The 25,413-nt window shown below is 47.6% G+C and overlaps 1 protein-coding gene across 4 annotated transcripts in view; it reads right to left on the reverse strand.

Annotated features, from left to right (window-relative positions):
* The window catches only part of ALDH1L1 (aldehyde dehydrogenase 1 family member L1), a 111,243-nt gene that overhangs the window by 63,449 nt on the left and 22,381 nt on the right, over positions 1-25,413 (reverse strand). For all 4 annotated transcript variants that reach the window (XM_055344166.1, XM_055344164.1, XM_055344165.1 and 1 more), the window contains exons 3-9: positions 23,871-24,105; positions 22,940-23,105; positions 12,572-12,673; positions 11,691-11,780; positions 10,671-10,808; positions 8,533-8,658; positions 5,097-5,188 (exon numbers count right to left, since the gene is read on the reverse strand). In XM_055344166.1, coding sequence (XP_055200141.1) covers positions 5,097-5,188; positions 8,533-8,658; positions 10,671-10,808; positions 11,691-11,780; positions 12,572-12,673; positions 22,940-23,105; positions 23,871-24,105 — 949 coding nt within the window. The remainder of the gene's footprint in view (positions 1-5,096; positions 5,189-8,532; positions 8,659-10,670; positions 10,809-11,690; positions 11,781-12,571; positions 12,674-22,939; positions 23,106-23,870; positions 24,106-25,413) is intronic.

Raw genomic sequence — 25,413 nt, forward strand, 5'->3', positions numbered from 1 at the left:
GATACAGGAATTCAGCAAAGTGGCAGGATATAAAAATCAATGTGCAGAAGTCAGTTGCATGTCAATACACTAACAATGAGACTGAAGAAAGAGAAATCAAGGAATTGATCCCATTTACAATTGCACCCAAAAGCATGAGATACCTAGGAATAAACCTAACCAAAGAGGTAAAAGATCTGTACTGTGAAAACTACAGAACACTTCTGAAAGAAATTGAGGAAGACACAAAGAGATGGAAAAACATGCCATGCTCATGGATTGGAAGAATTAATATTGTGAAAAATGTCTATGCTACCCAGAGCAATTTACACACTCAATGCAATCCCTATCAAAATACCATGGGCTTTTTTTCACAGAGTTGGAACAAATAATCCTAAGATTTTTAGGGAACTAGAAAAGACCCCAGAAAACCCAGAGGAATGTTGAAAAAGAAGCTAGGGGTATCACAATACCTGACTTCAAGCTATATTACAAAGCTGTAACCATCAAGACAGTATGGTACCGGCACAAACTTTCAACAAAGCAGGAAAGAATATCCAATGGAGAAGGACAGTCTCTTCAATAAATGGTGCTAGGAAAATTGGACAGCCACATGCAGAAGAATGAAACTGGACCATTTTCTTATACCATATCCAAAGATAAACTCAAAATGGATGAAAAATCTATATGTGAGACAAGAATTCATCAAAATCCTAGAGGACAGGACGCCTGGGTGGCTCAGCATTTGAGCATCTGCCTTCAGCTCAGGATGTGATCCCAGGGTCCGAGATCAAGTCCCTCATTAGGCTCCCTAAGGGGAGGCTGCTTCTCCCTCTGCATGTATCTCTCTCTGCATCATTCATAAATAAATAAATAAAATCTTTTTTTAAAAATCCTAGAGGAGAACACAGGCAGCAACTTTTTTGACCTTGGCCGCAGCAACTTCTTGTAAGACACATCTCTAAAGGCAAGGGAAACAAAAGCAAAAATGAACTATTGGGACTTCATGAAAATAAAAGCTTCTGCACAGCAAAGGAAGCAGTCAACAAAACCAAAAGGCACCTACCAAATGAGAGAAGATATTTGCAAATGACATACCAGATAAAGGGCTAGTATCCAAGATCTATATAAAGACCTATCAAACTCAACCCCAAAAAACAATCTAGTCAAGAAATGGATAGAAGACATGAACAGACATTTCTCCAAAGGAGACATGCACGTGGCCAACAAACACATGAGAAAATGCTCCGCATCACTGGCCATCAGGGAAATACAAATCAAAACCACAATGAGATACCACCTCACACCAGTGAGAATGGGGAAAATTAACAAGGCAGGAAACAACAAATGTTGGAGAGGATGAGGAGAAAAGGGGTACCCTCTTGCACTGTTGGTGGGAATGTGAACTGGTGCAGCCACTCTGGAAAACTGTGTGGAGGTTCCTCAAAGAGTTAAAAATAGACCTGCCCTATGACCCAGCAATTGCACTGCTGGGGATTTACCCCAAAGATACAGATGCAGTGAAACGTCAGGACACCTGCACCTGGATGTTTCTAGCAGCAATGTCCACAATAGCCAAACTGTGGAAGGAGCCTCGGTGTCCATCAAAAGATGAATGGATAAAGAAGATGTGGTCTATGTATACAATGGAATATTCCTCAGCCATTAGAGGCGACAAATACCCACCATTTGCTTCAACGTGGATGGAACTGGAGGGTATTATGCTGAGTCAAATAAGTCAATTGGAGAAGGACAAACATTATATGGTCTCATTCATTTGGGGAATATAAAAAATAGTGAAAGGGAATAAAGGGGAAAGGAGAAAAAATGAGTGGGAAATGTCAGAAAGGGAGACAGAACATGAGACACTCCTACTCCTAACTCTGGGAAACGAACTAGGGGTGGTAGAAAGGGAGGTGGGCAGGGGGTGGGGGTGACTGGGTGACAGGCACTGAGGGGGGCGCTTGATGGGATGAGCACTGGGTGTTATTCTATATGTTTTTGCAAAAAACACCAATAAAAAATAAATTTATAAAAAAGAAGAATTGTGAATCAGTAACTTTGAAATCAGGATCAAGGAGATAGCTGCACTCCCATATCATTATTCACAAGAGTGAAAAGGTAGAAACAACCTAAATGTTCACCAACGGATGAGTAGATACAACGTGGTGTGTACATACACTGGAATATTATTCAGTCTTAAAAGAGAAGGAAGTCCTGCCACATACTACAACATGACTAAATCTGATTATCCAATGAAATAAGCCAGTCAAAGAAGGACAAATACTAAATGATTTCACTCATATAAGGTATCTCAAGTAGTCAAACTCATTGAAGCAGAAAGTAGAGTGGTGGTTGCCAGGGACTGGGTGGGAGGGAGAAATAGGGAGTTGCTAATGAATGGGTATAAAATTTTAGTCATGGATATCTGGATATCTGTCGTACACTATTGTGCTTGTAGTTAACAATACTGGAATGTGCACTTAAAAATCTGTTAAAGAAGGTAGATCTCCTATATTTTTTTACCATAATAGAAACAAAAAGATACATGCTCTTAAGTATTCAAAAAACAAAAAAAGGAATCAGTTTTATCTGCATCCTCCATCAACCTCAGCTCAGAAGCTGTAGGCAGCTCTGGCTCATCCTCAGGACATCATCTTCTCAAGTGTCCAAAATTCTTCTGGGCATTATTTAAAAAAAAAAACAAAAACAAAAAAACCTTAATTTTATACTTCACACTGACCATATACATAAGTCAGACTGAGATATAAGAGAACTGTAGTGTCCAAGGTTTCCAAGCACATAAGCCCAATTCAGCCCTCCTTTTATAAGTGCATTAGGTTGCAAAACTGGCCACAGTGCTCCACCTTTTCTGTAGTCCCAGCCTGTAGAGCACCTGCCATCAGGAAGTGGTGTCCATTTCCTTATTCATTCTGAAGCTGGGCCAACACCATGACTTGCTTTGGTCAATAAATTCAGCAGATATGATGTGCTCCCTTGGACCCCCTGGCTCCTAGGACCCTCTCACCAGCATATGAACAAGCCTGCACTGGCTCTCTGAAGGGGTCATCCTAGACTAACAAGCCCCCAGCTGGCCTGATAGCTGACTGCAAACACTTAAGTGAGTCCAGCTGACATCAATCTGGCCCAGATCACTGAGTTCAGCCCAAACTGTTGACCCACAGAACCATGAGCTTAAAAAATGGTGGTTTTTTTAAGCCACTATGTCTGGGGTGTTTTGTTACACAGTAAAAACTAACTGTTGGTTACATATCCCCAATTCTCATAATCATAATTGTTCCTCTGAATCAAGATCCTCTGAATTAAGATCCTCCCCAGAACCTCCTCCAGGTGCACAGCGTGGAACTCCTCCTCAAACTACTATTTATATGAAGTTTTTTTATTGTAATATCATTAAATTCAAGGAGAGAGACCTGTCATCAGGATGACTTGGTTTACTCAAGTCATTGAGTGTTTACTCAATTCAGACTCAGGTGGATTTTCGATTTGGTCAGATAGCAGCTGCATTCTTGGCTCACCCCAGAATACAAATGTTAGGCTCATCCTTGTTTTTTCCCCCAAAGATCTTGGACATATGTGAGTCTGTCCTTTCAATCATGGGGGACTAGATTTCACACACCCTAGCTCACCCTGGATCCCTTTCCCTCATCAGTGCCTCTGATTGGCACTGCCCATTCTACAGCTCTGCTGAAGGAACCCAAATGCAGAGCCTAGCTAGGTGTTTCTCACTCTTCTATACACTGTATTGATAATACACTTCCTTAATTTCACACATGAATTTTTCTCTATGTAAGTGAGCTCCACAGATTTTCCTTTGCATCTTCCTGAAGTACAGGAAACCTCTTCCCACATGTGGTACACATCTTTGCTTCTGCCTTTACAACACCTGCCTCATCTGCTTCTGGGAACAGAATTGACACTTTTTGAGGGAAAAATTTTCTCCCTCTCTTTCCAGAGATGTGGGTTGAATGCAGTCCTCTCAATCCTTGGCTCCAGAGGTGGGCACATGACCCAGTATTGACCAGTCAGAGCATGCCTCCACCTGGTCAGCAACGGATTCTTACTGGGGCACATGACTTCACCAGAAGCAGTCAGATTCAAGTCTAGGACTTATATGAAGACCACCAGAGACCAACCACCTTTCCACTGGAAATGCTGATAACATAGGAAATTAGAACAAAACTACTGTGCAGCCACCTCGTCACTATGAAGAGAAATCCTGCCCCAAAATGGATAGACAGTGATTATGTTAATGACATAATTTGAGTCTTTGAAGTAATTAGCCTGAAGAAGGCGATCATGATCCTTTTGACTTTTTTGTTCTTTTTTGTTTAAACCAGAATGAACTAAGTTATGGTTGTTTGCAACCAAAGATGTTCTACTATATCCCACTTCCTTCCGTTTATTCAAACTAGAACTTACCACAGTTAAATGGAAAGCAGGACCATTCATATGAAGTAGAAGAAGAGGTAACCTAGTCTATGGTGATCCCTACCTGCCCATTCCCTTTCCCCACACACCTTGGGTTTCCCTGGGGATGTCAGGGCTGGTGGCAGTTTTAAAACAGCTGCACATGGTTTGATCCTGCTCCCATTTGAGGCCTGGCTCTCAGTGACCCAGCCCTTGCCCTTGAATCTGGGCAGGCTTGTGACCACTGAGAACAATCAGGTCAATGGCCTTCCAGCTGGGTCTGCATCTGCCTTCTTTGCTGGTACCAGCATGCTCAGAGCCATTAGCCACCACCTACAATGCCACCAGATCCCAGAGCAGCCACTCTGGGGCTGCACACATAGGTGCCTGGTTGGCAGTGCCACCTCAGCAGATGCCAGCCCTCCAGGCTCAACGGCCAGGCACAGCAGTGAGATGCCACCTTGGAGGAGGATACCCCTGCCTGGCTCTTCTAGGTCTTGCCGGTCTACAGACCCACCACCATCCAAGGTGATCCCCCAAGGGCCACACATGAGTCCTTTCTGATCTGATCTGAATGATCCACAAACATAACAAATGGTGGTTGTTTCCTGCCACAAGGTGTTGGTGTGGTTTGTGACACAGCTACAGACAGCTGGGACCAGACCCCATGCACTCCTGGCCCTTACCTCACAACATCCACTGATGCAGCCCCTGACTTGAAGAAATCAGTGGACTCCTCCACCTCCAGAACACTAGGAAGAATCCGTTTCCAGGCACTCTAAAAAACAGGTGTAATGAGAACAGGGCTTCCTGGGGGCTAGGAACAGCCACCTTCCGGGCACCTTCCCTGGCGAGAGCAGCCCCTGATGTGCACTGGGACCACCCACTACCAGGCTGCGCTCTCTGTCCAAGGTGCTGCTGCTCCCAAGAGCCTGATGCTCCCGGGAAGTAGGAGCCCAAGGAGCTCAGCTACTGTCCTCCTGCCCACCTCACCCTGACCCAAACTTCTTTGGGATCCCCACGCCAGTGCAGAAGCAGCAGGAAGACAACGTGCAGAGCTCAAGGTGTGGCTGGGGACCAGCTGCTCCCAAGCCCACTTCACGCCCAGCCTCACGTGAGTGCTCCCATCCAAGTGAGGTCCCAAGAGTGACACTGGAGTTTGAGTAGGTTGCATCATGGAAGGTAAAAATGAAGCATTCTGATGGGGCTCAGGAGGCCTGGGTCTTGTCCTCACTGATAGGCTAGCTGGTTCTGTGCCCCTCCGTTCAGGGCCTGCAGAGGGCAGCAGTGTCCACCAGCCAGCCCCATGGATGAGCATGGATGGTACAGTGCGAGGCACAGCGCCATCCAGAATTCTAAGCAGGCTATCCAGCGAGATGGCTGTTCTCTGGGTCGGCATTCACTTGGGCTGCTCAGGACAGGAGTCCCAAGATGCCTCACATCTGTCTGGGCCTCAGGCCACAGCTGGTCACTGCCACAGATGGAGGGGAATAGGCTCAACTAGGACCAGCTCCCCAGCACCCTTAACCCAACCTCTTCCTGGCTCCCTCTTTCATTCTTGGAAAGGTGTTGTGGATTTGCCCTTTCCATCCTCAACGTGACCATCAGCAGCTATGGCAAGCCATTCCCTATACCCACTTGACTATAGCCTATCCTCAGGTCTCTGCTCGGGCCTTTGCCCACCGATGATGTTCTTCGCTGAATTCCAGCTCATGTTTAAATGAGCATCCTCCTGGGCATCCTCCAGGGCCAACTGCTATGTTACTTCTTCCCTGAAGTCTTCACTGACTGCTCTGCTGGCCAGGGCTACTGTCTTCAGACTCAAGTGGCTTGGGGCCACGGGTCACCTGCTGGGTATGGGCATACCACCACATGGTGCCTAAGAGATGCACCAGCCCTTATCAGATGTGTGTGGAACCTCTGAGAGGCAGTGTACCGCAAAGCCACACTGCCTCATTCAGACCCCAGCTTGGCTCCTGACAAGCCATGGGGATGCAGACAGCCCCTCAACACCTGTGTCCTCATCTGTGCAAGAGGCTGAACATGGCTGTGGAGGGTTTCCCACGTGAGGCAGGCAGAGCACTGGGTGTTCTGTATAGAAAGGAGCTCAGAAAATGTGGCATAGCCTTGGCTCAGGAGGGTGTGAGACTAGGCTTGTTGCCCATGGCCTCCCCAGTCCACAGTGTGCACTTGGTGAGTTCTGCTGAGCGGAGAACACGACTGACTCCTGGTCTGGCCACCAGTATGGGCTCTCTCCACCAACAATGCTCCCCACTGGCCTCTCCTGCCCAGCTGCCTCCCCTCCACTCCAGTCGCCTCCAGACGAGGCATTCTGAAAGGGCCAGCCTGGCTGTGACCAACGGGTGTCATGATAACAGTGCAAAGGATGAGAGGCCATTCAACGGAGCATCACAGCGGTGGAGGCCAGGGCTCCAGCTCCACCAGCGGGGCTCCAAGCCCAGGCCTGTGCTCATCTGCTGTGACCCAACCTCAGGCTTCGGGCTCTTTGGCTGGAAAATGAAGGTAATAATAGCATCTACTTCTTGGAGTCGTTAGAGTATTTAACCACACCACTATTCCCGAAGTGTTTAGAACACTGCACAGATATCCACTCTGCAAGTATGTGCTTCTTTTCATGACCGTTAGGCTCCCTGCCAGCATTTACTGAGATGCTCATAGGTGCTGCTGAACTGACCCTCTCCATCTGTGATCTCTCCTCTACCACTCACAGCACCCACAGGCTTCGGGTTTACTCTTCCCAGTGCACAGATGAAGGACACAGCTGTAGCAGCTGTTGACTCCGGCTTAGCTCCACAAACATACAACCTTAGCCCGCCCCCAGTTAACCTCAGCTGGAAGCTCCAGAAGACCAGTTTGTCCAATTGTCCCTGTTAACCCCAGCAGGCACAGGGCTGAGGCCAAAGCTAGGGCTCCAAGAATATTTTTAAATGAATAGGCTGCTTTTTTCCTCTCCTTTTTTACAGACATTCAAAATGTTCAGCTTTCTACTAAGGAAGAGCTCTGCGCCTTCTGGAGCAGCACCAGCTCCTCATGTCCTTCCCTTGCTGAATCCTGTCCCCTGCCCTTGTCATCAACACCCACAAACACCACTGTGACTGCCAACTGGCCCACCTTCACTCACCACAGCCCTCCTTATCCCAGAACTCTCTCCACTCAGCTCTCAGGGCAAACCTCCCGTCCTGCCCAGAGTAGCCTGCCCTGATTATTCCTTCTAAAGTTGTCTAGCCTCCTTGTTCCCATCACCTTGTTATTTCACTCATGGCACTTCTCTTTGCCTGAAATTCTCTTATTCATGTTGGGCTGTTCATTGATTCTCTTCCCCCTGGAAAGGGACACTTCATGACAGCAGGGAACATTGCTTATTGTCACATTCCAGTGTCTGGCTTAGCACCTGGCATTTAATAGGAGCTCATATGTCCTTCTTAAATAACTCACTGAGTACATGATTGGATGAGTGAATGGGTGGAAATTCATCCAATGCCTTCCATTCAATAATGCTGTCATCAAAGCCATGCCTCCAAAGGAGAGGGAGCTGAGTGGGAGGAGAAGGAAGGACTTGGAACAACTCCAGGAGGTGACCACTGATTGGACTGGTGGTGGAAGGAACTGACCCTCAAAGAAGGGAGTGCTCTCCGGCATCATGCCGGGCAGCTGGACTGGAGTCCAGGTCTGCCTGACTGCGATGCCCATGCTGGTCGCAGTGCAATACTCCCTCTCAGGGAGTTTTTCTGGAAGGTTACAGTGCACACATTCTCCTCAAAGGGCCATGGACTTGGCATCTGCCTTTGCCGTGTATTCCAGGGGCTTCTGCTTCATGTGTCCACTGTTGACAGTGAATCCTTAGGAAAGTCAGACCTAGCCAGCCAAACTCCAGTGCCCCAGTGATGGAGGGAGAGAGCAAGGGGGCAACAGAAGAGATAGACCAACACTATGGTATAGTAGTTAGGACAGGAAGACAGGACAGAACCAATACTATGCCTGGGGTCAGTACCCACATCCACAGAGGGTGTGCACACCCAGCTCCAGGGAGTCTGAGCCATAAGACACATGTGCAGTACACAACCTGCATAAGTGGCCAGAATCCCTGAAAGGGTCTCTTACCCTCACAGCCTCTGCCATGACCAGTTCTTCCTCTGACAGCTCAAGGGCACTGCTCTCTGCTCCCGTGAAGAAGTGAGAGGCTGGGATCATCTTGCCATCCTCCAGCTGGATGTTCTTCACCAGCAGCTGCAAGAAGAGGGCTTCACAGCACCTGAGGTTGTCCTCATGGCAGGGAGAGCAGCTCCACACGGAGCACCATGCTGGGCACCCCACACACTCCATCTCCAGCCCTCACCACAAGAAGGGCACAGGATTAATGAGGAGGAAACACGAGCAGAGCCGGGTGCCAGCTCCTTCAGGGACAAGGAGGAGATGGCACAGCAGTCCCCCATCAGACGCACCCCACCACGCTCTCGCTTCTTTTTAAGTGTAAGGATTTTATTGTCTCTATAAAAATGCCTACATGTTAGACAAAAAAAATGATTCAAGCATGACTTTGAAAATTAATCAAGAAAACAACTGATTGCCCAGCTGCCAGGAACCCCATGGAAACATCTGGTGAAGGTCATCAGATGCCCCGTGGGGCCTAGAGGTGGGAAGAGGAGCAAACAAAGACATCTGGGTTTGATGAGAGTGGTTGATAAGAATGGCACACTCTACAGACACCCTGTCACACCTGGAGCCAGGTCCCCTGCCTGACCTCCACCCTTTTGCCTTTTGGAGATACGCTGGTGCTTTCTGTGAGCTAATGCCTAGCTCAACCCAGCCAGAAGCTCCTGAAAGATGCTGTAACCAAGGGTCTCTGCTGAAGCTGCTTCCTTCGCTCTATGGACATCACGAAAGGCGCAGTGGCTGCAGTCCCCATCCTCCGCCTGCTGCATGGGCCCTTAGCAGCCTACATCTGCACCTTCCCCTCCACAGCTGTTGCTGTACAAGCGCAGCCATGCACAGAGCCCAGGGGCTATGCCTCATTGCCAATCCCCTTCCTCCTGGGCAGCAGAAACCAAGGGCTTAGTGATGGGAGCGTGCAGGGACATAATCAGCAGATGCAATTCACACTGCAGAGCCTGGGATCAGATAAAGGCTGGAAGACTCCAGAAGGCCTAGCCTTGTCCTGTGCTCCAGCCCAGCCTTGTGTTGTGTGGGATTCTCTAAGAGCACTACCTCGATAAATCACATGCACAAGGACTCTTATCTCAGATACTGCTTCCAGGGAACTTGACAAAGAGAAGTATCATCTTTCAACTGCACGTATCAATCACGAATACCTAAAACACGCAAGCACTGTAAGTAGCAGACACTAAGGCCAGCCTCGGACCTGCCAGTGGCAGGGCACAGCAGGATGGGCACCCAGAGTGAGCTCACACCAATCCCCATAAAAGCTGCTCCACCCTCCACCTGGCCTATACACACCGATGCAGCCAATGATTCAACATCCACGGGGTTTGATGAAACCCCCAAAGTGCTTGGAGATCCCTCCCTGTACTCCTTCTCTGCCCTCAGTATCTTAAGTCCCCAATCTCCCAGCCACTGCATGGAGTGAGTACTGATGGCCAAGGGGTGGGCCTTGGAGCCACAATCCCAGCTCTGCCACAAACTAACTCAGTGATGTTGGGAGGGTTACTTAAACCTCTTTGTTTCAGTCTTCTCTTCTATAAAATGGGTATAATATTAATATGTATCTCTTACAGTTGTTCGGAAAATCAAACTTAATAGATATAAACTGTTTTAAAATAGTGGTCAGGCACACAGCAGGCACTCCATAAATATTAGCTGTTACTCAGAGTTGCAGAGTCTGCTAACATGAGTCAGGGTGTGTTGGGTGTCCAGCATGGCTCCAGGGACCCTTCACTGTGATGTCGCTATTCAGAAAGAAGGAAACTGAGGCACAGAGATTCAGTGAACACACCCAGTGGCACCTGGACACTCTGCTGGAGTAGAATGAGCTCCCAGTTCAGGCCTCCTGGGACAGAGCCCCTCCCTGATTCCAATACCCTCACAGGGCACCCAGCTCTGGCTGAGAAGCCTGGTCATGAAAAGCAAGGAGTCAGCCTTCCCAGAACAGGGAATTACAAGCATAAGGTTTTCCAGACTTTTGCAGTCTAATTTTCCCCCATTTTCTCCAGAGCAGCACGGGGTCTAAATGCCAGGCCTGAGCGTCTGGATGTGTGTGTGCCCACAACGACAGGGACCATTACCATTCTGTCATCATTCCCGAAAAGGATGAGTCCCACTTTGGTGACGACCCCCGGCCGATGGGCTCCTGGGATGGGCAAATCTTCTCCCTCAGGCAGCAAGCCTGCAGTGTTTAGCGTTGAGTTGAAGAAAGTCAGCTTCTGTTGAGGACAGGAAAACCAGAAGATGGTGGATGAAAGAGGCCTCTACTGCTGGCAGCCCAGGCAGGACTGAGCAGGGCAAAGGGGGTGAAGGGGGGCTGGGCAGGGCCAGGGAAAGGAAGGAGGGGGCCAGGGCAGCTGCAGCCCAAGAACTCTGCCTCCCTGAAGAGCCTGGGAGGCCTCATGGTACCCTCAAGCCCTGCACACCCTTAGACCCTATGTATGGGCCCTGGGCCTCAGACCTCAGGGGGACAGACACTGGGAGATAACCTCCGCAAGGCATCACAGACTGCCCTAGGGATGCCACCAAACACTGTTCACTTTGCAAAGGATCTTATGGTGATAAGGGTAGGAGAGAGACTCCTGGACAGAGTCAGGTGTTTGGACAGTCTGAGGCTTGGTGGGACAGGACTCCCCCCTGTGGGGAGCAGATGAAGGTTCCCACTCCCAGCCCTGCCAACTCCCAGTGCCTCTGGAGAGCCTGTGAGCCAAGGACTCACCATCTTCAGCATGTGAAGAATGCCCACTGCCCAATCCCTGTCCCCACTCAGATCAAGTCAACGTTGGAGCTGGACTCGGGATGTCTGTGAGCCCAGAGAGGAGAGTCAAAATACTTTACAAGCAATACAGCTTTGAACCCACAGTTGCTGCAGGGGCTTGGAAGCCTTGAGCTGTGCTGGACCTTTATCCTTCAGCCACCAGATGGTGGACAGGTCTCATGGTCGTGGGGGAGGAGCCAAGGGGGGCACTTGGGTGGGGTTGGGTTAGGAGTCAGGGCAATGGCTATTTGCTAGCCAAAAATATCAAACATATTTTGCTAGTTTGGCAGCCAGCAGGGCACACCAGTGCTTCTAGCCCAATCTCAGCCATGCACGAACACACCTGCCCACAGGCCTCTGTCCAGGCACCTGGCACCTTGTCGTTCCCTCGGATCCAGTTATGAATGGCCTCTGCTGACTGATCCCAGTTGATCTGTGGGGCAACATGTGTATACTCAGTCTCTTCCCTACTCTTTGGACATCCTCTGCCCTCCCCTGCCTCCCCTAACCCCCAACAACCAATTACCCCCCCATACCACCAGTGCCCTGATGACCCCTGACTGGGTGGAGGAGGGAGCTGGGGAACTCTGGCTTCCTATTGGACACTGGTCTGAGTCCCTGAGCTGGGATAGTGCTCTCCCCGGGACCCTGGTTCTGGATGCTCTCTGACCCCAGTCTTTCACTGGTTGTGTAAACTTCAGGATGATTGGAGAAGAGAACACTCTGTTAAGACGGCCAAAGCTTCACACAGCCTCCCCAGAAGAGTGCAGGGCCATTCAGCTTCTCTTCATCTGCAGGGCTCATACAGATCCCTATGTACCCCATAAGCCTTAAGCAGAGGCACAGCCCATATAGCCCCCTACCCCCACTCCGCAAGGCTGTGATAGCTCCAAGAAACTGAATTACCTCTCACACCCCATCTTAGAGATTTCCAGCTTATGGCTGGTTTCTCACACACTGCTCCACCCCAGCTCTTCTCCATGGGGACCCTGCCTGCCCACTCTTCCCCAAGAAGACCAGAGAACCCAGAACACACTCTTGCTCGCTGCCTGTCCAGGTGCCACAGGAGCTTTGCTCATGCTTCTCCTGCTTGGGCTGCTCTTTCTTCAGGCCTTAAATAATTACAACATGGCCATCCAGCCTGAATCCCAGCTTCCCTGGGATACCCTCTGCACCACAGCCCATGCACAGGCAGGCTTTGGGTGGGCAGGGCCCTGCACTGACCTTGGCTGTTTCTTTCTTCTGAATGCCCTCGTACGTGGCTCCTTCCTCAGGCTGAGGGAGTCTGGGGGCTTTGCCCTCAGCGATCAGTCTCACGGCCTGCACCTAAGGAGACCAGGTCAGTTGGTGTCCCCAGCATTACAACCCTCCCTCTCCTCCCAGGCCCTGGGTTCACCATGAGCCTGGGGCCAGCCCCATGCTGACCAGACTTGCCTGGCCCCACACCTTGTACACAATGGGCTCCCAAGGAATATCCATTAGAGGAATGGGTGCAGTTGGCCTGAATCTAATTCCGATCTAAACAATGAGTACAAAACCCCAGCCCCTCTATCACAACATGGCTTTAGATGATTATATAGAAGATCTTGTAAATATTAAAGGGGGCCCTGTAAAAGAAAAAGGAAGTGCAAAGAAACAATCCATAAAAACAGGGACTGAATAAGTAATAGGATGACACTAAATTCATATATTTTAATAGTTACTCTATGAACGTGAATGGGCTAAATGATCCCATCAAAAGACACAGGGTATTGGACTGGATAAAAAAGCAAGACGCATCTATTTGCTGTCTACAAGAAACTCGTTTGAGATGTAAGGACACCTCCAGCCTGAAAATGAAAGGGTGGAGAACAATTTTTCACTCAAATGATCCTCAAAAGAAAGCTGGGATAGCAAAACTCATATCAGATAAATTAGAGTTTATCCCAAAGACTGTAGTCAGAGATGAAGAGGGACACTATATTATACATAAAGGATCTATCCAACAAGAAGACCTAACAATCATGAATATTTATACTCCTAATGAGAGAGCTGTCAAGTATATCAATCAATTAATAACCAAAGCAAAGAGATACTTAGATAATGACACACTAATAGTAGGAGACTTCAACACAGCACTTTTTGCAAATGACAGATTTTCTAAGCAGAACATCAGCAAAGAAACAAGAGCTTTAAATGATAGATTGGACCAGATGAATTTCACAGATATCTACAGAACTTTGTATCCAAACACAACTGAATACACATTCTTCTCAAAGGCACATGGAACTTTCTCTCTGGTCTCTCATGAATAAATAAATAACATCTTTAAAAAAATAAAAATAAAATAAAAAAATAAATAAAAATAAAGATGAAAGGATCAACCAGGAAATTAGAGAAAAATTAAAAAGATTCCTGGAAACTAATGAAAATGAAGATACAATCGTTCAAAATCTTTGGGATACAGCAAAAGCAGTCCTAAGAGGGAAATACATCCCAAAACAAGCACCCCTCAAAAAATTGGAAAAAACTCAAATGCACAAGCTAAGCTTGCACCTAAAGGAACTGGAGAAAGAAGGGCAAATAAAACCTACATCAAGCAGAAGAATGGAGATAATAAAGATTTGAGCAGAACTCAATGACATAGAGACCAGAAGAACTGTAGAACATGTCAACAAAACCAGGAGTTGTTTCTTTGAAAGAATTATAAGATAGATAAACCCCTAGCAAGTCTTATTTAAAAAAAAAAAGAAAAGAGACTCAAATTAATAAAATCATGAATGAAAAAGGAGAGATCACAACCAATACCAAGGAAATACAAACGATTTTAAAAACATATTATGAGCAGCTCTACGCCAATAAATTAGGCAGCTAGAAGAAATGGATGCATTTCTGGAAAACCACAAACTACCAAACTGGAACAGGAAGAAATAGAAAACCTGAACAGGCCAATAACCAGAGAGGAAATTGAAGCAGTCATCAAAAACCTCCCAAGACACAAAAGTCCAGGGCCAGATGGTTTCCCAGGGGAATTCTATCAAACGTTTAAAGAAGAAACAATATCTATTCTACTAAAGCTGTTCCAACAGATAGAAAGGGATTGAATACTTCCAAACTCGTTCTATGAGGCCAGCATCACCTTAATTCCAAAACCAGACAAAGAGGAGAATTATAGATCAATATCCCTGATGAATACAGATGCAAAAATTCTCCAAAAACGAGAATTATAGACCAATATCCCTGATGAATACAGATGCAAAAATTCTCAACAAGATACTAGCCAATAGATCCAACAATACATTAAGAAGATTACTCACCTTGACCAAGAGGGATTTATCCGCGGGATGCAAGGCTGGTTCAACACTCGTAAAGCAATCAATGTGATTCATCATATCAGCAAGAGAAAAAACAAGAACCATATGATCCTCTCAGTAGATGCAGACAAAGCATTTGACAAAATACAGCATCTATTCCTGATCAAAACTCTTCAGAGTGTAGGGATAGAGGGAACATTCTCAGCATCTTAAAAGCCATCTACGGAAAGCTCATGGCAAATATCATTCTCAATGGGGAAACACTGAGAGCCTTTCCCCTAAGATCAGGAACAAGACAGGGATGTCCACTCTCACCACTGCTATTCAACATAGTCCTAGCCTCAGCAATAAGGCAACAAAAAGACATAAAAGGCATTCAAATTGGCAAAGAAGAAGTCAAACTCTCCCTCTTTGCCGATGACATGATACGCTACCTAGAAAACCCAAAAACCTCCACCCCAAGATTGCTAGAACTCATACAGCAATTTGGCAGTGTGGCAGGATACAAAACCAATACCCAGAAATCAGTGACATTTCTATACACTAACAATGAGACTGAAGAAAGAGAAATTAAGGAGTCAATCCCATCTACAATTGCACCCAGGGGGGAGGGGCAAGATGGCGGAAGAGTAGGGTCCCCAAATCACTTGTCCCCACCAAATTACCTAGATAACCTTCAAATCATCCTGAAAATCTACGTTTTCGGCCTGAGATTTAAAGAGAGACCAGCTGGAATGCTACAGTGAGAAGAGTTCGCGCTTCTATCAAGGTAGGAAGACGGGGAAAAAGAAATAAAGAAACAAAAGGCCTCCAAGGGGGAGGGGCCCCGCGAGGAGCCGGGCTGAGGCCCGGGCGAGTGTCCCCAAGACAGGAGAGCGCCGTCCCGGAGAAGCAGGAGCTGCACCAACCTTCCCGGGTGGAAATGGGCTCGCAGGGAGTTGGAGCAGGACCCAGGAGAGCGGGGATGCCCTCGGGCTCCCGGGGACACTAACAGACACCTGCGCCCCGGGAGAGTGCGCCGAGCTCCCTAAGGGCTGCAGCGCGCACGGGACCCGGAGCAGCTCGGAGGGGCTCGGGCGGCGGCTCCGCGGAGGGGGCTGCGGGGCGGGAGCGCGAATCCAACAGCGCAGGCCCCGGAGCACAGGGCGCCGGGACACAGCCCAGGATCCGGCCTCCCCCCGGGACAGGCAGAGGCCGGGAGGGCCCAGGACAGCAAGGACGCTCCTGCCCCGAGCTGAGCAGATCAGCGGCCCCGCCCCGGAGCCTCCAGGTCCTGCAGACGGAGAGCCCCGTAGTTACTGCGGGAGCTGACTCCAGGGCTCAGAGCTGGCCCCGCCACTGGGGTTGTTCCTCCTGGGGCCTCACGGGGTAAACAACCCCCAATGAGCCCTGCACCAGGCAGGGGGCAGAGCAGCTCTGTCAAGTGCTAACACCTGAAAATCGGCACAACAGTCCCCTCCCCCAGAAGACCAGCTACACGGGCAAGTTCCAGGGGAAGTCAAGGGACTTAAAGTATACAGAAATCAGAAGATACTCCCCCGTGGTTTTTCTTTTCTTTTCTTTTTTCTTTTTGATTTCTCTTTGCTTTCCCCACGCTTTTTTTTCCTTTCTTTCTTTTTCTTTCTCTTTTTCTTCCTTTTTTCTTTTTCTCTTTTCTTTCCTTCTTTCTCTCCTCTCTTTTTCTCCTTTTCCCAATACAACTTGTTTTTGGCCACTCTGCACTGAGCAAAATGACTAGAAGGAAAACCTCACCTCAAAAGAAAGAATCAGAAACAGTCCTCTCTCCCACAGAGTTACAAAATCCGGATTACAATTCAATGTCAGAAAGCCAATTCAGAAGCACTATTATACAGCTACTGGTGGCTCTAGAAAAAAGCATAAAGGACTCAAGAGACTTCATGACTGCAAAATTTAGATCCAGTCAGGCAGCAATTAAAAATCAATTGAATGAGATGCAATCCAAACTAGAAGTCCTAACGACGAGGGTTAACGAGGTGGAAGAACAAGCAAGTGACATAGAAGACAAGTTGATGGCAAAGACATAGAAGACAAGCTGATGGCAAAGACAGAAACTGAGGGAAAAAGAGACAAACAATTAAAAGACCATGAAGATAGATTAAGGGAAATAAACGACAGTCTGAGGAAGAAAAACCTACGTTTAATTGGGGTTCCCGAGGGCGCCGAAAGGGACAGAGGGCCAGAATATTATTTGAATAAATCATAGCTGAAAACTTTCCTAATCTGGGAAGGGAAACAGGCATTCAGATCCAGGAAATAGAGAGATCCCCCCCTAAAATCAATAAAAACTGTTCAATACATCGACATTTAATAGTGAAGCTTGCAAATTCCAAAGATAAATAGAAGATCCTTAAAGCAGCCAGAGACAAGAAATCCCTGACTTTTATGGGGAGGAATATTAGGGTAACAGCAGACCTTTCCACAGAGACCTGGCAGGCCAGAAAGGGCTGGCAGAATATATTCAGGGTCAATATATTCAGGGTCCTAAATGAGAAGAACATGCAACCAAGAATACTATATCCAGCAAGGCTCTCATTCAAAATGGAAGGAGAGATAAAGAGCTTCCAAGAAGGCAGGAACTGAAAGAATGAATATGTGACCTGCAAACCAGCTCTGCAAGATATTTTAAGGGGGGCTCTTAAAATTCCCCTTTAAGAAGAAGTTCAGTGGAACAATCCACAAAAAGAAGGACTGAATAGATATCATGATGACACTAAACTCATTTCTTTCAATAGTAACTCTGAACGTGAACGGGCTTAATGACCCCATCAAAAGGCGCAGGGTTTCAGACTGGATAAAAAGGCAGGACCCATCTATTTGCTGTCTACAGAGACTCATTTTAGACAGAAGGACACCTACAGCCTGAAAATAAAAGGTTGGAGAACCATTTACCATTCAAATGGTCCTCAAAAGAGAGCAGGGGTAGATCCTTTTATCAGATAAACTAAAATTTACCTCAAAGACTGTAGTGAGAGATGAAGAGGGACACTATATCATACTTAAAGGATCTATCCAACAAGAGTACTTAACAATCCTCAATATATATGCCCTGAATGTGGGAGCTGCCAAATATTTAAGTCAATTAATAACCAAAGTGAAGAAATACTTAGATAATAATACACTTATACTTGGTGACTTCAATCTACCTCTTTCTCCCTCGATAGGTCTTCTAAGCAGAACATCTACAAAGAAACGAGAACTTTAAATGATACACTGGACCAGATGGATTTCACAGATATCTACAGAACTTTACATCCAAACTCAACTGAATACACATTCTTCTCAAGTGCACATGGAACTTTCTCCAGAATAGACCACATACTGGGTCACAAATCGGGTCTGAACTGATTCCAAAAGATTGGGATCATCCCCTGCATATTCTCAGACCATAATGCCTTGAAATTAGAACTCAATCACAACAAGAAGTTTGGAAGGAATTCAAACACGTGGAGGTTAAGGACCATCCTGCTAAAAGATGAAAGGGTCAACCAGGAAATTAAGGAAGAATTAAAAGGATTCATGGAAACTAATGAAAATGAAGATACAACCGTTCAAAATCTTTGGGATACAGCAAAAGCAGTCCTAAGGGGGAAATACATCGCAATACAAGCATCCATTCAAAAACTGGAAACAACTCAAATACAAAAGCTAACCTTACACATAAAGGAGCTAGAGAAAAAACAACAAATGGATCCTACACCCAGCAAAAGAAGAGAGTTAATTAAGAATCGAGCAGAACTCAATGAAATCGAGACCAGAAGAACTGTGGAACAGATCAACAAAACCAGGAGTTGGTTCTTTAAAAGAATTAATAAGATAGATAAACCATTAGCCAGTCTTATTAAAAAGAAGAGGGAGAAGACTCAAATTAATAAAATCATGAATAGGAAAGGAGAGATCACTACCAACACCAAGGAAATACAAACGATTTTAAAAACATATTATGAAAAGCTATACACCAATAAATTAGGCAATCTAGAAGAAATGGACACATTCCTGGAAAGCCACAAACTACCAAGACTGGAACAGGAAGAAATAGAAAACCTGAACAGGCCAATAACCAGGAAGGAAATTGAAGCAGTCATCAAAAACCTCCCAAGACACAAGAGTCCAGGGCCAGATGGCTTCCCAGGGGAATTCTATCAAACGTTTAAAAAAGAAACCATACCTATTCTACTAAAGCTGTTCGGAAAGATAGAAAGAGATGGAGTACTTCCAAATTCGTTCTATGAGGCCAGCATCACCTTAATTACAAAACCAGACAAAGACCCCACCAAAAAGGACAATTACAGACCAATATCCCTGATGAACATGGATGCAAAAATTCTCAACAAGATACTAGCCAATAGGATCCAACAACACATTAAGAAAATTATTCACCATGACCAAGTAGGATTTATCCCCGGGACACAAGGCTGGTTCAACACTCATAAAACAATCAATGTGATTCATCATATGAGCAAGAGAAAAAACAAGAACCATATGATCCTCTCTTTAGATGCAGAGAAAGCATTTGACAAAATACAGCATCCATTCCTGATCAAAACTCTTCAGAGCGTAGGGATAGAGGGAACATTCCTCAACATCTTAAAAGCCATGTACGAAAAGCCCACAGAAAATATCATTCTCAATGGGGAAGCACTGGGAGCCTTTCCCCTAAGATCAGGAACAAGACAGGGATGTCCACTCTCACCACTGCTATTCAACATAGTACTGGAAGTCCTAGCTTCAGCAATCAGACTACAAAAAGACATTAAAGGCATTCAAATTGGCAAAGAAGAAGTCAAACTCTCCCTCTTTGCCGATGACATGATACTCTACCTAGAAAACCCAAAAACTCCACCCCAAGATTGCTAGAACTCATACAGCAATTCAGCAGTGTGGCAGGATACAAATCAATGCCCAGAAGTCAGTGGCATTTCTATACACTAACAATGAGACTGAAGAAAGAGAAATTAAGGAGTCAATCCCATTTACAATTACACCCAAAAGCATAAGGTACCTAGGAATAAACCTAACCAAAGAGGTAAAGGAACTATACCCTAAAAACTATAGAACACTTCTGAAGAAATTGAGGAAGACACAAAGAGATGGAAAAATATTCCATGCTCATGGATTGGCAGAATTAATATTGTGAAAATGTCAATGTGACCCAGGGCAATTTACACGTTCAATGCAATCCCTATCAAAATACCATGGACTTTCTTCAGATAGTTAGAACAAATTATTTTAAGATTTGTGTGGAATCAGAAAAGACCCCGAATAGCCAGGAGAATTTTAAAAAAGAAAACCATAGCTGGGGGCATCACAATGCCGGGTTTTAAGTTGTACTACAAAGCTGTGGCCATCAAGACAGTGTGGTACTGGCACAAAAACAGACACATAGATCAATGGAACAGAATAGAGAACCCAGAGGAGACCCTGAACTTTATGGTCAACTAATATTCAACAAAGCAGGAAAGACTCTCCCCTGGAAGAAAGTCTCTTCAATAAATGGTGCTGGGAAAATTGGACATCCATATGCAGAAGAATGAAACTAGACCACTCTCTTTCACCATACACAAAGATAAACTCAAAATGGATGAAAGATCTAAATGTGAGACAAGATTCCATCAAAATCCTAGAGGAGAACACAGGCAACACCCTTTTTGAACTTGGCCACAGTAATTTCTTGCAAGATACATCCACGAAGGCAAAAGAAACAAAAGCAAAAATTAACTATTGGGACTTCATCAAGATAAGAAGCTTTTGCACAGCAAAGGATACAGTCAACAAAACTAAAAGACAACCTACAGAATGGGAGAAGATATTTGCAAATGACGTATCAGATAAAGGGCTAGTATCCAAGATCTATAAAGAACTTATTAAACTCAACAGCAAAGAAACAAACAATCCAATCATGAAATGGGCAAAAGACATGAAGAGAAATCTCACAGAGGAAGACATAGACATGGCCAACATGCACATGAGAAAATGCTCTGCATCACTTGCCATCAGGGAAATACAAATCAAAACCACAATGAGATACCACCTCACAGCAGTGAGAATGGGGAAAATTAACAAGGCAGGAAACCACAAATGTTGGAGAGGATGTGGAGAAAAGGGAACCCTCTTACACTGTTGGTGGGAATGTGAACTGGTGCAGCCACTCCGGAAAATTGTGTGGAGGTTCCTCAAAGAGTTAAAAATAGACCTGCTCTACGACCCAGCAATTGCACTGTTAGGGATTTACCCCAAAGATTCAGATGCAATGAAACGCCAGGACACCTGCACCCCGATGTTTATAACAGCAATTCCACAATAGCCAAACTGTGGAAGGAGCCTCGGTGTCCATCGAAAGATGAATGGATAAAGAAGATGTGGTCTAGGTATACAATGGAATATTCCTCAGCCATTAGAAACGACAAATACCCACCATTTGCTTCAACGTGGATGAACTGGAGGGTATTATGCTGAGGGAAGTAAGTCAATTGGAGAAGGACAATCATCATATGGTTTCACTCATACAGGGAATATAAGCAATAGTGAAAGGGATTTTAAGGGAAAGGAGGGGAAACTGAGTGGGAAAAATTAGAAAGGGTGACAAACCATGAAAGCCTCTTAACTCCGGGAAATGAACAAAGGGTTACAGAAGGGGAGGTGGCCAGGGGGGATGGGGTGACTGGCTGTTGGGCCCTGAGGGGGGGCACTTTATTGGATGAACACTGGGGGGTTATATTATATGTTGGCATATTGAACCTCAATAAAACACATGAGAAAATAAAAAACTTGTACCTTCTGAGATCTTAGAAGATTATATAAACTACAAAGCCCTGTATAGATGTAACAAACACAGATTCCCATGGTTTCATCTAAACCTTCCTTCTCTTGAGGACAATGCCTCCTGAGCCCCATGATGTGTTTGGAGGTCTGAGATTAAGCAGGAAGCAGTTTCTGTTAAGGAAAAGAGGAAGGTTGTGGTAGAAGGAATCAAGAACGTGGGGAGGAGAGCCCAGGAGCCTGGGCCCATCCTGAAGGGGTCCTGCGGGAGAGCCCCAAGCCTCCTAAACCAAGAAGTGATGAGTGTCAGAAATGTCTAAAACAGAACTGGCCAGCAGAATGTTCTGTGGTGATGGCCATGTTCTATCATCAGAACGTCCAATACGATGGCCATCGACCATGTGTAGTTCCAGTCCTAGGGACTTGAAAGGTAGCTAGTGGGACTGAAGAACTCCATTTTTAATTAAAATTCAATGTAATTAATGTAATAGCTGCATGTGACTAACGGCTGCCATACTGAACAGCGCAGCCCTAAAAGGATGTTTTTAGTGAATGTGCCAGATAATCCCTTTCTCTGTCTCATATCACATCTCCAGCAAGCCTACTCTGTTCGGCACTCTTATGATAAGGGGGACTCCATGGGAGAGCATATAAGAGGCGTCTTGTTTGACACAATGTGAAGAATAAAAGGTGGCTGGCAAGAAGCAGGAGAGGAGGGAAGGGGATGGCTGACGACAGGGCAGCAGTGAACACTCCTGTCACTGCTGTGCTCGTTGCTTAGTCCAAACAGGGAACGCTCTCCTCTTCCTTCTCTCTGACTCCTCCTGCTGCTGGAATCCATGTCTGCACGGATGGAACAGAAGTCTACATGTCTGGAACATGTGTCTGCTTCTGGCCAACCCTGGCTGGCCTCCTTGGGGGTCATGCCCTCAGAGCCTGCCTGCTGTGCCAAGCACAGTGGTGTCTGACCTCCCTCCTGTCGGGCCTGTTCAGATAACAGAACACTCTCCTGCAGACAACTTAGTGTGCGTGGGACCACAGGTGGGCTTCTCTAATTTCTCGTTCATGAATTCTGTGAGAAGAGTTTTTCTTCCCTTATAATCCAGAGGTACAAGTCTCGAGCCACCAGGGACTGCCTTTCCTCCCATTTAAGGGCAGCCCACCTGAAGATAAAGCTAATCAAACAGATGAGTAGAACCAGTAGGACAACAGGGGGACAGAGTCCTATGATAGAGCTTATGCCTCTAGACGCAGCCATGCTTGCCACCAGCCTGGCCTTTTATCTCCTCTGAGCCAAAAATGTCCCCTTTTGGAATTAAGCTTTTTGAATTGGGTTCTGTACGTTGTAAACATGAGTCTTGCCTAACACAATACCTTGCATGTCCTAGTCCTCCCTCTCTGGAACTCTGAAATTAGAGCTCTCTCTCCCTGCAGAACCCAGGACCTGGGGAAAACAGTTAGGCCTAGAGAGGGTACCAGAACGAGGAGGCCCACGTGGGCATGGCCGGCTCCCAGCCCTTACCATCCCTTTGATGCCTTCAGGGAAGAGGAAGCGGTTGTACAGGGTGCTCACAGTGTCGTCCGGGAGGATCTCACACTCCTTCTGGAGCAGGAGGTCTCCCGTGTCCAGACCATCATCTGCCCAGAAGATGGTAAAGCCCCCTTTCTTGTCTCCGTGAATGAGTGTCCTGGGAAGCACAAGTGGGAAAGCCTGAGTCCAGGAGGAAGGACCAGGGACAAGGGCAAACTGAGGGCAGCTCCTGTGCCCCCAGTCAGCCTCTGACAACCCCCTTCATGCCCCACCCTGCTCTGGTGAGACCTGGAAGGGGAAGGTATTTACTGACACCAACCACGTGCTAGGTGTCATGGTAGACACCCTGATGTGATGTGACACCCAATAGGTGTCCCTTTACAGATGAGGAAACGGAGACCCAGAGAAGGGAAGAGGTGTACCCAGAAGTCAGGGAGCCTGAACCCCACTCTGCCCAGCTCAGATGTTTCTCCTTGCTACCACCCAACCAAACTGCACCACGCATCCGTCATAGCTTCCCTTTCGTCTGAGCACTTATCATGTCAAACCATCTCATTCAGGTAACCCTTTACTTCATGTCTCTCCTTTCTGAGTGGGATGCCACTGTGTCCTGGCAGTGGGTGTGGCCTCTGGCCATTCTGCCTGGCTTCGTACCCTGGGGTGAGCATCTTAGCCCTCTGTGTCCCAGTGAGACTGCTGCCCACTTCACAGTTTACGGTGGGAAGGCAGAGTGCTTGCCAAGGCCTGTCCCCAGTCCTCTCTGGCACACTTGACTACGATCACGCCTCACCAGTCTGCTGTGTGGATGCCAGCTGGAGCCCCGGACAGACCCTTGCCTGACACCTACTCTGCGCCCCAGGCCCAAGCTCTGGGCTAGGGCAGGATGACTTCCTGGCAGACGGGGTGTCTCTCCCTGTCTCACCAGTTGATGGCCGAGGCCCCTCGGTGCCGGGGGAGCAGACTTGGGTGGTAGATGATGGAGCCGTGGCTGGGGGCTCTGATGACCTCCATGGGGATGAACTGGCTGCAGAAGGGCAGGACGTTGAGCTCTGCACCCAAAGCCTGGTATTTCGCCACCACCTCAGGCAGAGCCTGTCCTTTCACCCGCCAGCGGGGGAACTTGAACACCGGCACTCCATCCTTCTCGGCTTCCAGGCCTGTGGGACAGCAGGTGAGAAACGGGCCTTCCCTGCAGGCACTCACCCACAGCCACCGCGGCCTTCCCAGGAAAGTGGCTCCAGCATCATGCCCACAGCCTGTCCCTCCCGGCCTGCCCCAAGCACAGCGGGACTCTCCCCGGCCGCACAGAGCAGACGGCACGCAGGGGACAGCACCCAGGGGACGGCATGCAGGGGACGGCACCCAGGGGACGGTACACTGGGGAGAGGACCCAGGGGAGAGCACCCAGGGGATGGCAGGCAGGGGACGGCACCCAGGGACAGCACCCAGGGGACCGCTCTGTGTGCACTGGCTACAGCTGACCACCAAAACGTCCGAGCTCACCCCTCACCCAGACTTTGCTCCTCACCCACCCCCTTCCGCAGCCTTGTGGTGCTGTCCCCAGGTTACTGTCAAGGGCTGCTGGTAAGGGCTGCCTGAGGAGACCGACAGACTGAGTGTAAGGGGAAAGCGGGGATGTGCTCCTTTCTGTAGGGTTCCTGGCCTGAGCCACTGAAACCACCCCCTCACCCCCTCCCACCCCCAGTTTCCTCCCCCTAGTGGCAGTAGAGTCTTCCCTCTTCCCAGAGTAGCGTTTTCTCAGTATCTGCAGAAGGAGACCCAGGGTTCACCTTCCCCCTGCCAGGTCTGCCCTCCAGGATTGGGGCCCGGCTTGCAGGCACCCCCTACTCCGCCCAGTTCCAGCCCCGATGAGCAGCATGCTCAGTCCCTACAGGTCTGGATCACAGCCCCAAGATTCCATGTGTTGGGAGTCACAGCTGCTTCTGTTTCCCCAGCTGCCACCTACAGCCACTACCCCGTGGTTGGGAGTTCCTTCTGCCTGCCATCTTCAGCACCTAACAAGTACATGCCTGTATGGGATTCTGGTAGCACAGTCAGCATGATGGCTGGCCCCTGAGTGGCCTCGACCCGCTCTCTCACCCCCTCTGCCTCTGCTCTGAGTTTGGGGGTGTTGAGGGAGGATGGGATCAAACTGAGCAGATTGCACTGTGCCTGCAAATGCTGTCCACACTGTGATCAAAGGATTATGTCTCTGCAATACATCCAAGGTCAGGGTCAAGGCCCAGAAGCTCCATCTGGGGTCTAGTCCCAGAGACTAACATCAGTGGTCACTCAGTGGCTGAGGGCAGGGCTCAGGCTGTGGAAAGGTCAGGCTGTGTCACGGGTCACACCTGGACCAAGTCTAGACTGAGGCCTGGTTAGCATCTCAGCAGTGCTGAAACTGGATCCAGGGGTCAGCTGTGCTTCCCAGTCTAGAGAGATTGTTACTCCTGTGACCTATGCCC

Source organism: Nyctereutes procyonoides, unplaced genomic scaffold, assembly GCF_905146905.1.
Source record: "Nyctereutes procyonoides isolate TBG_1078 unplaced genomic scaffold, NYPRO_anot_genome, whole genome shotgun sequence".
In the NCBI taxonomy this organism is placed as follows: domain Eukaryota; kingdom Metazoa; phylum Chordata; class Mammalia; order Carnivora; family Canidae; genus Nyctereutes; species Nyctereutes procyonoides.